At 58.8% G+C, this 16,211-nt stretch overlaps 5 protein-coding genes across 5 annotated transcripts; 1 reads left to right on the forward strand and 4 right to left on the reverse strand.

Moving 5' to 3' along the window:
• Position 1: 1 nt before the first annotated feature.
• B0T26DRAFT_695708 (concanavalin A-like lectin/glucanase domain-containing protein) lies at positions 2-1,951 on the reverse strand. Its single transcript, XM_060441315.1, has 3 exons — positions 1,523-1,951; positions 1,169-1,443; positions 2-1,101 (listed from the first exon to the last, which is right to left on the reverse strand). The coding sequence occupies exons 1-3, from the start codon at positions 1,647-1,649 to the stop codon at positions 70-72; spliced, it is 1,434 nt and encodes a 477-aa protein (XP_060300636.1). The 5' UTR covers positions 1,650-1,951; the 3' UTR covers positions 2-69.
• A 2,737-nt stretch (positions 1,952-4,688) lies between these two features.
• On the reverse strand, positions 4,689-7,337 carry B0T26DRAFT_639249 (glycoside hydrolase family 2 protein; the record flags this gene model as incomplete). The annotated part of the gene is made up of 1 exon (XM_060437116.1): positions 4,689-7,337. One exon carries the CDS (start codon positions 7,335-7,337, stop codon positions 4,689-4,691), a length of 2,649 nt encoding a protein of 882 aa, XP_060300637.1.
• Positions 7,338-8,108: 771 nt separating this feature from the next.
• On the reverse strand, positions 8,109-9,719 carry B0T26DRAFT_748085 (uncharacterized protein; the record flags this gene model as incomplete). The annotated part of the gene is made up of 7 exons (XM_060444920.1): positions 8,109-8,351; positions 8,407-8,642; positions 8,698-8,764; positions 8,815-9,046; positions 9,131-9,380; positions 9,431-9,445; positions 9,530-9,719. The coding sequence occupies 7 exons, from the start codon at positions 9,717-9,719 to the stop codon at positions 8,109-8,111; spliced, it is 1,233 nt and encodes a 410-aa protein (XP_060300638.1).
• Positions 9,720-10,765: 1,046 nt separating this feature from the next.
• On the forward strand, positions 10,766-12,580 carry B0T26DRAFT_672407 (amino acid/polyamine transporter I; the record flags this gene model as incomplete). The annotated part of the gene is made up of 4 exons (XM_060439446.1): positions 10,766-10,973; positions 11,007-11,105; positions 11,170-12,056; positions 12,107-12,580. 4 exons carry the CDS (start codon positions 10,766-10,768, stop codon positions 12,578-12,580), a joined length of 1,668 nt encoding a protein of 555 aa, XP_060300639.1.
• Positions 12,581-13,299: 719 nt separating this feature from the next.
• On the reverse strand, positions 13,300-16,179 carry B0T26DRAFT_822430 (dipeptidyl peptidase IV N-terminal region-domain-containing protein). The gene has a single exon (XM_060447415.1). The coding sequence runs from the start codon at positions 15,745-15,747 to the stop codon at positions 13,378-13,380; it is 2,370 nt and encodes a 789-aa protein (XP_060300640.1). The 5' UTR covers positions 15,748-16,179; the 3' UTR covers positions 13,300-13,377.
• Between the last annotated feature and the right edge of the window lie 32 nt (positions 16,180-16,211).

The raw sequence follows: 16,211 nt of genomic DNA on the forward strand, positions 1-16,211 counted from the left end.
ACCTGGGCAGCTTGCTATGATCCCATTATATTAAAGTAATTACGCTGTAATTTATTTGCAAAGCACAATTCACTTCGTCCAGTCGGCTGGGAGCTCGTGCGCCTCGGCCCCGTGGCCTGGCGCATATCCTGGCTGTGCCTGGTAGCCCATGGTCCCCGGCGGCAGCTCTTGTGGCGGCATGCCGGCCGCAGGGGCGTTGTCTGCCAGGTTCGTGTTGAGCTCATGCGGCACGTCCGTTCCGTCCATCTCGCCCACATGCTGCCCGTCGAGCTCTGGCTTGCCCTCGTGCTTCTCCAGCGCCTGGCCGCCGAGCTCGGGTCTCCCGCTAACGTCATCGGTTGCCGCCACCGGCGCACCGGCAAGCCGCTTTCGCCGGAGCACAACAAACACAAGCCCGGCAATGATAACGGCTGCTGCGACAACGCCAACCACGATACCGGCGATAGCACCTGCCCCGAGGCCGCTGCCTCCCCCGCTTCCGCTGCCGCTTCCACTTCCGTCCTCACCGGGCAATGATGTGCTGTTAGTCGGTGCTGAGGAGCTGCTCGATCCGGTTGGTGTTCCCGTCTGACTCGTCGACGACGACCCTGTCTGGCCGACGGTGCTCGACGAAGAGGAAGACGAAGAAGAGCTCGATAAAAGAGCGCCACTGGCATCCTCAACCCGGATGCCCTGGTACGCGCCGCTGGTGTCGGCATAGCTGTACTGGGCGGCGCCCGTGGCGTCGTCGGCGATGGAGAAGCTCTTGACCGTCATGCTGAACGGGCCCTTGCTGAAATCCGCAAGCCCGCCCGCCCACTCGACGGTGCCCGCGCTCAGCTCCTGGCGCCCCGCCACCCACGACCCCAGCAAGACCCGCATCGGCGTCTGTGGGAAGCCGCTGCCGCTGCCGCTGCCGTCGTTCCGCACCGTGCGAACCACGGCCCCGTCAACCAGCCACTCGATCTGCTCCCGGCTCCACACGATGCTGTACGTGTGCGTTTTTGCCGTCAAGCTGCCTCCCGACGACACGTTGTGCGTCGCACCCCGGTCGTACACCGACGCGTCGCCCTTGCTGAAGTAGTTGCTCTGCACCTGGTTGTCATATGCACCGAGCCATTCCTGCGTCCCCCGGGACAAATGTTAGTCTGCTGTTTAGTTTTTCTTTGTGGGATAGAGGGGCGCGCACCATGTCAATCTCGTCCAGGTCGTCGGACAGCAGCGTCAGCGAGGTGACGATGCCGACGCCCGGCGCCGCCTGCAGCGTGACGTCGACGCGCCCGAAGAAGATGTACTTGGCGGTGCGGATCATCGGCGAGGCGGTCGCGTTCCGCAGCGTGAAGACGAGCCCCGTGCCCGAGTCGAACGTCGGGAAGTCCGTGACTAATTCGAACGGGCCGTAGTCGATAGACTGCGTCCAGTCGCCTGTCACCGTCGTGCCCAGCGCTGGCACCGCGGGGCATGCTGTCGGTTGAGGAAACGGGTGGTGGTTAGCTGCGGTTCTGAGTCGAGAGAGATGGAGGTCGGGCAGGGGGTTCATTACTCTGCTTTGTCGGGTTGCAGTCGGCCGCATTCGCAAGACCCGCGAGCCAAAACACAGAGACAGCCGCGAGCGCTGCGATGCGCGCCATGAGGCTCGGCGCCGACCAGACTGTTGATCCAGCGGCCATGTTTCGCTCTGTGTCTTGGTTGACTCGACGGCGCGAGCAGGTGGCGTTGGGAGATTGTCAGGAGGGGCAGCGCGCCCACGCGCTTTTCGAAAGAACCTTGCCAAGGCCCGCAAGGCTCCCTTTCGAGGCCAAGACATTGAAATATTGGAAATCTTGCACATACTCGGTTTAGCTTCGTCCCCCTGACATTCGCCCAATTGCGGATGCTCGGCGCTGCCCCCACTTTTCCCAGCATCCCGGAGAGCGGCCGGGATTGGGTCGGGGCTCTTACGCTGCTCGGCTCGGCACATGGCTTGGCAAACTTGGCTCATGCGGAGCTAGTTGCAGTCGAGAAAGTGGTGCTTCGGGGGACGATATCGAGACATAGAGAGTTGTTTTAGAGTCTAGTTGGTGTTGTGCTCGGGCTATGACTTTTAGTTGTTCCGAATTTTAGATAATTATAATGTTTAAAAAAAACCTAAGAGCTATTAGTTATTCTGATGAAGAGTTGTTGGCAGAGTTGGTTGTTGACCAGAATCTTCGAGGTTGATGAGATTCACTCAAGTCATAAGTGAAAGGCTACCTACTGACTAGTAGCATCGCTTGTGGTATTTTGCATCAGTCAAAACAACAGTCGAGGAAACAGTGCTATTTTCATGTTGAATAATAATACATGTTCCCTAACTTGAACTTCTCTCTGTGGTCTTTGAAAGAAGTATTTAACTTTCTCACAGAGTAATAAATGACAGTGTGTGTGACAGGAAATCATCCGGTCACAGTTACTAGACGTTGTCTATAATAATAGACCTCATCTTCAGCCCAAGAAACCCGGTCTAGCCACCATCTATTGTGGGGGTTGCGACCATATCGTGGCTGTTGCTCAGAGCGCTTATTTATTTTATCTGCCGGCGTAATGGCACACTGTTACACCATCTCTGTGCAGGGCGTATTAATTATTGAGTCTAGACTAGTTCAAGGCTTTTGCTAAATCGGTTAGTTGGGCGTAAAGGTTCTTGTCCGGAACTTCCGGACAAGAACCTATACACGCAGCGATCTCAACAATGTAAATAAAATGATGCAAACTAAATACAACCAAATATAGCCAAATCAAATAGGGCTAAAATACTGCTCAAATACAGCAAATAAAAAAACTTCATATTTGATTTACTTTGTTTATATTTGCCAGAAGTAGGGCATTTTTAGGCCAATTTTTCCTAGATTGAGGGCATCGCCGGCAAGCTCCGTCGACATACAAATCTGGATTCTCAGGGCTAAAAGACTGCAATTTCCTGGGAAGTCCTCGTATGCGTAGATAAGTGGATTCAACTATAAAATTTTCGTTGGCGTGGTCGTGGCCCCATGAACTACATCGACTCGTCGCGGTACCCGATAAAGAATAAGATTCTCAGCAAGTATAAGATGCTCATCAACGGCTCGTTTCGGCTTCACACCGCCCTCTTCCGTGCCGTTGTTGTTTCGACCTTGGCTAGAGAGGGCAGGGCCTTCAAGGGCCTTCACGTTTAGCACAGTGATGACAAACAGTCTTCCTTGGATATTCGGACCTTGTCCCTCAATCCCAGTGTGCCACCTAAGCTGGGAATCTGCTTCGAATCCCTGACGAGCCTGCAGCTGGCGCTGAACTCTCTGGATGTGGCCAACACTCGGGCCCATGACACGCCTCACAATCGCCGGCGTCTTAACTGGCTGCTAGGCTTTGTCAACCTCGCCCTAAATCTCGAGGCCCTGGTCGTTCGCCTCGATCAGCCTAATACCGCTCGCGAATACTGATCGGCTATGGCCGTGTTCCGGTCACTCGCCGACCGGGCCGAGCTCCCCAGAATCCGCAGACTAACCCTCATGAACATCTATGCTGAGCTCGACGATTTACTGGGCTTCTGGCGTCGGCTATAGCATACACTTACGTTTGTGTCCATCCAGCGTGCCGTAGCCATCGGACACCAGGACTAAAGCCAGCTTCTTCCATACTTGATAATAATATACGGTTCGAGCCAATCCACCAGCGACGACTCGATTTCACAACTACCGCCATCGGTCAACATGGAGTTTGTCTGGCTTCTCGCAGCAGGTCTGGGCGCAGATCATATTCCCACATACTACGCCAGAATTGCCGTCTACGATGATATAGGAAACAGGCCATCTTGCCGGTGCACTGAAACCCAGATTTTTCTTCTTCTTTGCTATGATCTCGATGGCAGATACCCTAAATCTTTTGACACCCCTTCTTGCCCTCACCTCGGCATCAAATGCAGCTGGCCGCGCTGGGCCGAACCCTCGGATACATTCAAGGGGCTTGACAGAATAATAGTAGCACCCCGGCCTTCTAATTATCACTGAAGGGTGAGGGGGGAAGGAAGGCTTCGGTAACGACAACCACGCCATTGGCGCGCCGTCTCGGCTAGAGGAGGCCACGAGACACGGGTGCAGTACACTCATATTCCGTAGCAGACATTATGTAACAATATTTTGGCCAGAGGCTAACTGCCCAACGTTGGAACTAGCTGTGTAATGTGCCTTGCATTCAAAACACAACTGGCTCCCTGCAGGTTGACACGGCAACTAGCCCCTGACCCCAACCTGAGAATCAACACAACTTTGGCTAACCTATTCCCCTACGCTGCCGCCCTTTAAACCGACCCCTGCTTTATTAAACCGGGAGAGTAATTCCCGCTTAAGTAGAAGATTGAGTAGCTATCAACATACACATCGAGTCTGTTATTTCGAAGCTTAGACTCGACGGGTTAACTAAACTGGACATGCCAAACCTCATGCACACCCGAAGCTCGACAAATTCTAGGTCAAAGCTGAACTGACTGCTCGAGATTTGAATAGCTCTTAGTTCCATGGCTTTATTTTGGTTGTGAAATTCGCAGTTGAGTGGGCATCTATATTGACCATGTTCAAATGTTGCTTTTGACCAACACAAACACAGCCACAACAAACAACCATCCAACACCCCCAACAAAGAGGGGACCTATGCTACCTAATTTTAACAAGCAACACCTTAGCCAAAAGAACACCTCCAGCCTGCCCTCAGCGACCTCAAACGACCTGCACCGAAATGCTCGCGCCAGCCAGCCCCGCCGCTGTAGCCGAAACCACAATCGTGCCGGTGGCCCCCGCATTCGGGCGCACGACCGCGAGCGCCAGGCCACTGAACGCCTTGCGCGTGGGCGACTGGAAGACGGTCATATCCGTCGGGTCGCCATTGTCAGTCGACACGAGGACGCCTGGGCCGGCGACCGAAAACGCGATTGCATTCGCCGCGCGCGGTACCACGTCGCCCCTGGAATCCACGACCGCGACGCTCACGAACACGAGGTCGTCGCCGGCGGCCCCGCTGATGGCCGCGCGGTCAGCAGTCGCGTTGAGCGCGGTGGCAGCGCCGACGGTGCGCCGCGCATCTGTCGCCCACTGCGCGCCGTCCTTGTAGGCGACGACGCGCAGGTCGCCGGGCGCGTAGACGACGTCGTCCCAGCGCAGGCGATACGACGATGCAGAGCGCTTCTTGCGGCCGGCGGAGGCCCCGTTGACGAAGAGCTCGGCCTCGTCGGCGGCGGTGAAGACGTGCACGGGCGTGACGAGGCCGACGCGGTCGGGCCACGTCCAGTGTGGGAGCAGGTGCGCGGCGGGGACGGACGGCCGCCACCGCGCGCGGTACAGCCAGTAGCGGTCCTTGGGGAAGCCCGCGAGGTCGATGATGCCGAAGTAGGACGACCGCGCCGCGTTGTAGGGCGTCGGCTCGCCAATGTAGTCGAAGCCCGTCCACACGAACTCGCCCGCCACGAACGCGTTCTTGTCCTGCTGCGCGAAGACTTTGTCTGGGGAGGATCCCCAGGATGGCGCGTACAGGTCGTACGCGCTGACGTAGAGGGCCGAGTTGTTGCCGCCGGCGGACGCGCCGCCGACGGTGGTGCTGAGCGCGCTCGAGACCGGGAACAGATATGTGCCGCGCGTGCTGAGGGTCGACGCGCTCTCGGAGCTCCAGATCATGCGGTCCGGGTACGCGCGCTTGAAGCTGGGGGCTGTCGAGCTGGCCGTCGGCCCGATGCCTTCGCCCTGGTAGTTGAGGCTGATGACGTCCATGACGTTGGCGTAGGCGCTACCGGCCGACGCGCTGTTCATGGCCGTAGTGCCGGGCCGCGTGGCGTCTTCAGACCGTAAGATGTCTTCGAGCTCTTGGGCGGTCGCTGCGCCCGAGCCGCCCGACTGCTCGCCGATCTCGTTGCCGTAGCTCCACACAATGACGGACGGGTGGTTGCGGTCGCGGCGGACGAAGGAGCGTAGGTCAGGCTCGTGCCAGTCGGGGAAGATCAGGTGAAAGTCATTGGTCGTCTTGCGGTTGTTCCAGCAGTCGAAGATCTCGTCGAGCACCAGGAAGCCCATGCGGTCGGCCAGCTCGAGGAATTCAGGGGCCGGGGGGTTGTGTGATGTCCGCAGTGCGTTGGTGCCCATTTCCTGCAGCATCTCGAGCTGCCGCTGCGCTGCGCGCCGGTTGAAGGCCGCGCCCAGCGAGCCGAGGTCGTGGTGGTTGCACGTGCCCTGCACGTACACCTTTTGGCCGTTGACCAGAACGCCCTTGTCGGCGTCGTACTTGATGGACCGGATCCCGAACTGCGTCTCGTACGTGTCGACGACGGCCGCCCCGCCGTCGGCGGCCGTCAGCGTCGTCACGGCGACGTACATGTTGGGTTTTTGAGCAGGAGGCGGGCCCCAGAGCAGCGGGCTGGCGACGGTGGCGGAGCCGTTGACAGCCTGCGAGGCGCCCGCGGCCACGGTCACCTTGACCGTCGGGAACGTGGCCACCACCTTGTCGGACAGGGTCTGGCCGGTGTCGGCGTCGAGGGCGTAGATCTTGGCGTCGACGTTGACGTCGCGGCTGGCGCTGCCCTTGTTCTCGACCGTGACGGCCAGGTTGACCGTGGCCGACTGGGCCGAGACGACGGGCGTGGTGACGTAGGTGCCGTACTGGCCGACGTGGACGGGGTCGACCTTGACGAGCCACACGTTGCGGTAGATGCCTGCGCCGGGGTACCAGCGCGAGTTCTCCACGGCGTTGTCGACGCGGACGGCCAAGAGGTTGTCGGCGCCCGGCTTGAGGTACGGCGTGAGGTCGAGGCGGAACGACGCGTAGCCGTACGGCCAGCCGCCGACCCAGTTGCCGTTGAGCCAGACGGCCGCGTACGACATGGCGCCGTCGACGTCGAGGAAGATGGTCTTGCCCGCGTCCGCGTCGGTCACGGTCAGCTTGCGCCGGTACCAGCCCACGCCGTTGCTGGGAAGTCGGCCCATGCCGCCGCCGACGCCGGGCGCGTTGAACGGGCCCTTGATGGCCCAGTCGTGGGGCAGGTTGAGCGATTCCCAGCCGCTGTCGTCAAAGGTGGCTTGCACGTAGCTGATGCTGGCACCAGGGGCCGTCCCCGAAGGCTGCACGCGTTTGGCGCTCTTAATAAAATCGTTTGCCGACGGCAGCATCCATGGCTTCAGCGTCGTGTAAGACAGCTGGTCGGGGTTCGACGTGAAGCGCGAGAACTTCCAGCCCGCGTTGATGCTGACGCGCTCGCGGCCTCCGGCGGCGGCGGCGGCATCGGCGGCGCGAGGTTGCTTGATTGTGCGCGCTTCAGAGGGGCTCGAGCCCAGCAGGAGCGCGAGGCTTAATGTAACAAGACTCAAAAGACTGAAATAATACATGGTGGCTGCGGCTGGCCGTGACAGGGGCGCCATAGTCGTCGCGACGAGTCTGTAGATGCATTCCACTCAGGTGCACCAAGACATCGCCACCGGTTGTCGGGTAGGTCCTTGTATTTCTGGGCCTTGTCCGTGCCATGTCGGACGAAGGATCTCGCGGGGTAGCGGAGAATAGCAGTTCCGTGTACACAAGGTAGGGCGCGGCTCAAGGTGCGGGTGAATCCGACTCTCCGGCTCCGCTAATCGGGAGCTATGAGAGAACATCTATCCGGGCCATAGTCCCTGTACTGCTGCTGGACGGGATCTGGGCCGCTGCCGCTATATTGCGAACGGGCCCATTGGATCTTGCTGGATATGAAGAGGCAGGCTATACAGGCTTATAAGCCCACGAATTATAGGACGCGGCTGCTTTTCCCGCAATTTATCCCCCTGCGCCGTCGGTAGTGGCTATATGCAACTACCCACGACTGCAAACTCGGTCCCGGTGTCGTCATGTCCATATCTGAGGAGGCCGTGCTGGTTGGTGGAATTGTTGTTGTCCCATCCATCGACAATCTCGGCCGCGGAGACCACCAACAAACCCAACCAAGGGCCAAGCCTCCGGGACTTGTATTGACAAGGCAGAAACGATGCATCGAACCTCCAAGACCTGACAGCCCCTTATACCCACAGACAAGAGTTGGAGGGGCTTACTACACGACGGATTTGAGACGTGCGGAGCTCAAAATGGCTTGGTATCTAACTTTTAGTGTTGACATTGAGTCGAGGCTTCTATTACTGCGGGGGAGTATCTACGGCGCCATCTGTTTTGCCGTCCGGGCCGCCTTCTTTCCCAGCGCCGGGGTAGCGGGAGCCCTTGCCCTTGACCTTCTTCTGCTTCTTCTTCTTGTCCTCTGCCGGGTAGGCCTTGGTCGTGATTTCTTGCCACTCGCTTGACGCCTGGTAGGCGGCCTGAATGGGAGCCAGAATGGCGTTCAGGGCCGTCGAGATCGCAGGCTTGAGTAATTGCGGCGTCAACTAGAATCAGGTTAGCGTTTGGCCTCGACAACAAAAGCCACTGGGGTGCACATACGACATCGTTCTCGTAGTCGGCACGCAGCTGCGCAATGTCGGTGTAGATCAGCGGCTCCAAGCCGTCCCGATCCCGGTTTACGCGGAAATCGCCCCCGCGCAGGCTCGCTGCGGGGAGAAGAACAAACTCGGTAAATGCAATAAGTCCATTGCCCTCGCTAACCTTGGGGGCAGCCTCGGCCTTCTTAATCTTGCGCGTCACTACCTCTGGTGGGTCCAGAAGGTCGATTTTGCTGTCTTTTGCATCGTTAGCCATGTTTCCGGTTGCTGCCAGGACAACAGAGGGATGTACCAGGGTCGCTAGACGACATCTTTGAGCCCTGGAGTCCGGGAACCATGGGGTTCATGATGTGTGCACGCTGGAAACGGTCAGCCAGAGGTCGACATGGCCAGGCTGCCAAGACATTACCTCTTTGTATCCCAACTTGGGAAGCCACTCCTTGGCCGCTGTGAAGAGCTTCCGCTGGTCCAAGCCGCCAAATTGGGCATCAACCTTTAGGTATTCCTCGTCGAGAACCTGGAGGATGGGGTAGAGGAGGCCTGAGAGGGGGGCGTTGTCGGATTGCTTTACGATCTCGGCGCCTGCCTTCTTGGCGTCGTGCTCTGACACCACCGAGGCGAGCTTGTAGACATCCATTATACTGGACATGTGTCAGCTTCAGCAGGGAGTAGACTCCATTACGAGAGCGAGCTGGACGTCGCGACGCGCAAAGGGTTGGACATACTAAGCTGGGCTCTTTTGGTACGAGCTACCCAAGACAAACTCGAGCTTTTCTGTCGGGACGCCTAGAGCCTCCAACATATTTGTGATGGCCCACCGGTAGTACTTGGCGCGGTACTCGACGAGCTCGACGGAGCTCTTCAGGTTGTCGAGGAAGGCGTGGATGTCGGCGAGGAGAATGACGACGTGGCAGCCGGCGGCCAGCAGCTGGCCAATCTTCAGCCCCGGGACCAAGTAACCGCAGTGTGGCCGGCCTTGATGCATTTTAGTCATGTCTGAAAACAGGGAGCGGGTTGCGACGAACCGGTTGTGGCCGTTCCTACGAGACATGGAGATCGTCAGCAGTCGTTCGCAGGAAAGCGCCAAAGACGGCGCCCAGCACGGGGTCTGGAAGGTAAATTACCCCAGTAGATCCTCGGATGGCGGCCCTCGTCAATCACCTTTTCGATAATCTCGGGGTTCATGAACTCGGCGAGGTTAACGCGTATGAGGGCGAGCTGCTCATCCTTTGAGAGGGGCGCCTTGCCGTCTGTCACCGTCAGCTTCGCGTCCGCCGCCGACGCGAGCCGCTCGTCTGTTGTTGCGGAAACCATTGTTGAAACAGTCTTTGATACCGGGCTCTGGTGAGATTTTTGGGCGTCGTCTTGCTTCAATCGTGGACGGTGCGCAAGGCGAGATGCGGTTTTGGTGAGTCAGAGTTTTGGCGTTGGGCACGGCACGGCGACGATTGCTTCCTTCCGAAACCAATTGCGCCCACAGCGGGGTAAACTTTTTTGTCGCCCTGCGTGGGGATCCGAGGTTCTGCCGCCACCTCTTGACTCACCGCCCGACCATCCAGGCCAGGCCAGGGTTCAGGGACAAAGAGGATTAGCAAAGCGTTTAAATATTGGAACCTAAATATTTATTTGATCCTGATGCCTTTATCATTGACCTTATATTTTCCACCTTAACGGCTGACACGTGCCGATTAGATGTAGTCGCTGTTGGCTGCTTGGACCTGACCTTGTGTGGCTGTGGCGAAGGCATGCTGTGGCTATTGAGCAGTGCTGTCGCCACAGTGTGACCGCGAGCCCCCTGCCTTCTGAACCGCAACACGGCATCATGAAGAGGTATTTGTTTACTAGCAATGCATATCCGTAGTCAGAAACAAATCTAAGACTGCACGTCCAATTGCTCGGCTCAGCCTTGCATGGACAAACCCGAGCATCGGCGTGCTCGGTAGCGCCAAGTGGAGCCCGGCCCAATGGTGGGAGTTTGCCATAGCGTTCCGCGAGCACGCAATTGGCAGGTCTGGGGCTCTGGGGCTGGGAACTGCATCATGGTCATCAACTCTGCCATTTCGACCGCAAGCGCGCTGCTGCTGGGTTTCGGCCGCGACTACTTTAACTGGCCGTATTTTTAGTGGCGCGGAAATCCAGATTGTCGGCGAGGCAGACTTTGGCAAACGCTCCCACCATTACTTTTCGAACCAGTTAATTACAAAGCGGCAAAGCCTCGACCGCTCGAGGCCATGCCAGTTCAGCACCCGCATTTTCTAGCCGACAGCAGTCATCAAGCGTCCCCTTATTTTTTAGGCTTTTGAAACATTAGTCTGATTGTCGGTGCTGGAAACGGCCAATCCCCGCCCCAAGCCCGCCCGATGGAAGGTGACGGTCGGCAGAAGCTGCCCGGGAGCCCCGTTCTCAATGTCGTTGTCGATAGCGAGGCCGATGGCGCCCGCCTCACCCCAGGCAGCCCGGGTGCTGCCAGCGGAAGCGGCGTGCTGAAATACGCCGTTCCCGACTCGCGGAAGATAGGGGTCATGGGCGCTGTCTTTCTGATACTGAATAAGATGATCGGGACTGGCAGTACGTCTAATTACCTAGCTACCTGCAGACTAGGTAGATGGCTGACGCCCAACCTTGCAGTCTTTTCGACCCCTTCGAGCATTTTTGCCGCCACCGGGTCTGTTGGCATCTGCCTGTTGCTCTGGGCGGCTGGTTTGTGGAACCTATGCAAAGCTTGCAGCTGCAAGCCGTGACTATGGCTGACGAGTGAGTCCAGCTGGGATCCTTACCCTCAGCGGTCTGAGCGTGTATCTGTCGTTTGGGCTCGCCATACCACGGTCCGGCGGCGAGAAGAACTACCTCGAGCGCGTGTTCCGACAGCCCCGCTACCTGGCCACCAGCGTGTTTGCTGTCCAGATGATCCTCTTGGGCTTCTCGGCCGGCAACTCGCTGGCATTTGGCCGGTACGTTCTGCTCGCCGCCGGCAGGGAATCGCCCGACGGGTGGGCCGCCCGGGGAATTGCGATTGCGTGTGTGACGTTTGTTGCCGTGCTGCACTCGACTCTTCCGCAGTGGGGTCTCAGGCTTACCAACGCCCTCGGCATTTTCAAAGTCGGCGTCCTCCTCGTCATCGTCTTCGCTGGCTTCGCAGCCCTCGCGGGCCATCGGCTTGTGCCTGACCCGCGTAACTTCGATAACCCGTGGGCGATCGAGAAGGGAGACGGCTACGGCGGTGGCGGCGCCTACGCGTACGCCACGGCCATGCTCCAGGTTGTTTACAGCTACAAGGGGTGGGAGAATGCAAACTACGTGCTCGGGGAGCTCAAGAACCCGCGCCGGACACTGGCCATCGCTGCGCCGATCGCGGTGGTGGGTGTTACCATCCTGTACGTGCTCGCAAACGTGGCGTACTTCGCCGCTATTCCCAAGGGAGATCTCGCCAAGTCTGAAGTCATCGTCGCCGGCTTGTTTTTCAAGAATGTATTCGGCGAGAGCGCTGCGGCTAGGAGTCTGCCGGCTTTTGTCGCCCTCAGCAACATTGGCAACGTCCTGGCTGTCAGCTTTGCCCACGCCAGAGTCAACCAAGAACTAGCCAAGGAAGGCATCCTGCCATACAGCCAGTTCTGGGCTTCAAACAGGCCTTTCAACACGCCGTCGGCGTCGGTGAGTCTGCATCTGTCTTGTTACTTCCTGAACGACGCTGACCTTTGTAGATGCTGCTTCATTGGATTGTCACGGTGATAGTCCTCGTGGCACCCCCTCCAGGGGCCGCCTACAACTTCATTGTCAACTTGTACACGTATCCCGGTGCGTGGATCAACGCGTTCGTCGGCGGCGGCCTGATCTACCTGCAGCTGAAGAGGTCGGAGAACTGGACCTCGCCGTGGCACACGCCGATTGTCGTGTCAGTGATCTACGTCTTGCTCAACGCATTCCTAGCCATCACGCCCTTCATCCCGCCAAACAGCGCCTGGAATGCGGACGGCTACCCGTACTACGCTTTCCCTCTGGTCGGGTTGGGCGTTTTACTGTTTGGCGGCGTGTACTGGGCCCTATGGACCAAGCTGTGGCCAAGGCTGGGGGGTTACGTTGTGACGGTAGAGAGGGAGGTCGACGAGAGCGGCGCCGAGGTGGTGAGATATAAGAAAGTCCCGGTACAGCAGGCGGTTGCGAGCAGGGAGTCGTGAGATTGTGGGCAGGCTCAGAGGCTACCGAAGGGCAGCACGAAGGGCTTGTTCTGAGGATGGAAGTACATACAAAGTGTTTCGGCTGCGAGCATGGCATGGTAAAGGGGCCCCGGACAAAGGATTGGGGAATTCGGATACGAATCATGATTACTGGATAGACTTTGACGATAGGCGCACGGCTGCATTAGACGAGATTGGCTGGGCTATACACTTTCTAGTGTGGATACAGTTGCAGGCAGACAAACACGGGATGCGTGTTTCTTCTCCAACTCCCACAGTCCATCAAAGTGAGGTTGTTACCTGCTTAGTTTGGTCTTGACATGTATCGGGTTCTCCAAGTTCTCCAATTTTATCCTTCTTATTTCAACAATGACGGTTTGCCAACAATGACGGTTTGCGGCAAACTCAATCTAGAGCCTCTTCAGTCTGGTTGCTTGAGAGTTAACATCCTTTCAGAGTGTTACCAAAGGAATGGATATAAGACTGGAGACTCAAACACTGCGGGCTCAATTCACCTCTCTACAAAACATGTCGAACAAACAAATAAACAACCCAGAGACCCCCTAATCTAAACACTGTCTGCCTCTTTATTTGTTAATTATCAGAGCTGAATGCAGTAGCTTACCGGTGCCGTAACTCATCAGTTGATTATCAGTCCAAATCAAAGTACGCAAAACTCGGAATAGAGTCAGACCAAAACGAATTTTCAATTAATTATTGTTCATTACAGGATATCGAGTATTTCCCGGCACACCAACCCAACCACGCAATCAATGATTACCTAGACACGGCCAGACTCAAGCCACGACCTTCCGCCTACTCCACTGATGCCCGCTGGTACTATTCCCCACCCGCGCCTTCTCGTCAAACAGCTTCTTCGACAGCTGCTTGTACAAGTACGCGCCGGCATTGTGGTAGTTAATGCTGTGGTCCGAGTCGGTGAACCAGGCCACGGCGAGCTTCTCCGGGCTTACCTTTGCACCCATCAGCAGGTCGACCAGCGCCGCCGAGTTCTGGAAGTGCACGTTGTCGTCGCCCGTGCCGTGCTGCACGAGGAAGCCGCCCGCGATAGATTTGAAGCCCGCGGCGTCGTGCACGGAGGACGCGGCGTACCCGGCCGGGTTGAGCGAAGGCGTCTTCATGTACCGCTCCGTGTACATGGAGTCGTACAGGCGCCAGTCGGCGACGGGCGCGGTGGCGATGCCGAGCGAGACGATGGCGTCGCCGGCCTCGACAACCTTGGCGGCCAGGTATCCGCCGTACGACCAGCCCCAGATGGCGATCTTGGCGGCGTCGACCCACGGGTTTTTGGCCAGTTCTTTCGCGGCCCAGATCTGGTCGGCCGCTTCGAGCTCGCCGAGCCGCCCCGCCACGAGCGACCGGAACGCCCGCCCCTTGAACCCCGTGCCGCGGTTGTCGACGGTGAGCGTGATGTACTCGAGCTCCGGGTCCGACGCGATGTAGGCGTTCCAGTTGAGCGACGCAAAGCCCTTAGTCACCTGCTGCGCGTTGGGCCCGCCGTAGGGGGTTAGGAGGACCGGGTAGGTCTTGGCGGGGGAGAAGTTGGCCGGCAGCCGCAGCATGGCGTTGAGCGTGTACCCGGCCGGGTGTGCGAGCTCGAGATACGTGATGTTGGGTAAGCGGTACGTCTGCAGCAGGTTGTACAGGCGGGCGTTGTCATTGACGGTGCGCAGGGGCGTGGCGGGCGCGTCAATGGAGAAGAGTTCTTGGTACGGCACGTCGGGCCCGCCGTAACGCCGCACATAGTACCCGCCGCCGGCCGAGAACGACGCGCTCCACACCCCCGCCACGCTGTCGTCGGCCAGCGCCGTTTTGGCGCCCGTGATCCATGATACAGAGTACAGGTGCCGCTCGGTGCTGTGCCGCTGCGTCGACGTGTAGTGCACCAGCCCGCGCGCCGCGTCGATCTTGAGAATGGCCGCCACCTCCCACTCGCCCGACGTGAGCGCGATCTTGCCGCTGCTGTCGCCGTCGACCGGGAACAGGTAGATGTGGTTCCAGCCCGACTCGTCCGACAGGTCGAGGTAGTACTTAGCCCCGGACCCAGTGCCGTTTGTTGTTCGGTGCGAGCTGGCGTTGACGGCGCCAATGTAGCGGATGGCGGCATTGTTCTCGAGCCAGCCGTCCGAGCCGTCGCGCTGCCGGACAACGGTCGACAATCTGGACGCAGTGTCGACCAGTACGAGTTTCTCGTGGTCCTGCACGCGGTTGAAGGCGCGGTAGACGACCTTGTCGTGCGCGCCCGTCAGCCAGGCCACCTCGCCGATGATAAGGTCGTCGGCGGGCCACACGTCGACTGGAATCGCGACGGCGGCCAGGTCCGCGGTGCTGACGAGGTGGAAGGCCACGGTGGGGTTGGTGGTGCCGACCTTGGGGTAGCGCAGGTCGAGCTGGCGCGGGTACGGCGGCGCCGAGCTCTGGCCGTCCATGTAGTACGGGATGGTGAAGGTGTCGACGCCCGTCTCGTTGAAGCTCAGAAAGGCTACGTACGCGCCGTCGGGCGAGAACCACAGGGCCGAGTTACTCCCCAGGATCTCTTCTTCGTACACCCAGTCGGGCACGGCGTTGAACAGGTCCGGCCCGCCGTCAGCCGTGACCTGGCCCACCGTGCCGTTGCTCCAGAGGAACAAGTTGTTGCCGCGCACAAAGGCGATCTGCGACGACGACGCCGGGTTCCACGCGGCGTACTGCACGTCGCCCGTGGAGCCGCCGACGAGCGACTGCGTGGTGCCCGACGCGACGTCCTGCACGAGGTAGTCGGCAAAGTACGAGTAGCGGTACTGCTTAGTATGATTAACAGCCCAGAGGACCCTGGAATAGTCGGGCGAGATCCAGTAGTCATGGTAGTCGGCGGGGATCTTGTCGGCGGCCAGGAAGGTGGTCGTGTTGCCGGCGACGACGTCGCCAAAGACAAAGGAGCCGTCGCTGGCCCTGGTGATGAACGACCCGTCCTTCTCTGAGTCGACCCACGTGTAAGACGTGGTCGACGAGCCCAGCTGGCCCGGGCTGCCCGTGGTGATGTCGTACGTGAGCAGCTTGGTGCCGTTGCCGAGCGGCTGATGGGGCAGGCGGGCAGGCTCGATGGCCGTGACCGTGACCGCGGCCAGGGCAGCAGCCGCGACACAGATGGACACGAGACGCTGCATCTTGAGGGAGGGGATAGGATAGGGACGGATCACGGAGGACCGACGAGGAGCGCTGATCCTGACTTCCAGACTGAAGACTCGGATGAGCCGTCTTCAAGTAATAATCGTTGCCGTTTGCGCGAGAAGCACGGTGATGGCATACTGCTCCTTCGGTGCTAGGCTGCTGCCGCGTCGGGCAGGTCCAACCCCGGGTGCGGTGTCGACGGCATGGCCATGCTCTCGGCGTTGCACAAGCACCGCCCGGATTGGGAAGGTGGCATAAGTCTATCCGGCCTCTTGGCAGTTGGCACCCGAATCCACTTTCCCTTCCATGCTAATGCTTGTGTTCAGGGGTATCGGAGGCGGCATTTCCTCCTTTATCCTGCAGCCCAGCCCTGAGTGGCCGGTAGCTCGGTATTTGGATAAATCGCACAATCCTCCGGGGATTGGATCGTAAAGGCGCAATCGTGCCCGAGGCATAATTA

This window comes from Lasiosphaeria miniovina (assembly GCF_030549165.1).
Source record: "Lasiosphaeria miniovina strain SMH2392-1A chromosome Unknown B0T26scaffold_2, whole genome shotgun sequence".
Classification (NCBI taxonomy): Eukaryota; Fungi; Ascomycota; class Sordariomycetes; order Sordariales; family Lasiosphaeriaceae; genus Lasiosphaeria; species Lasiosphaeria miniovina.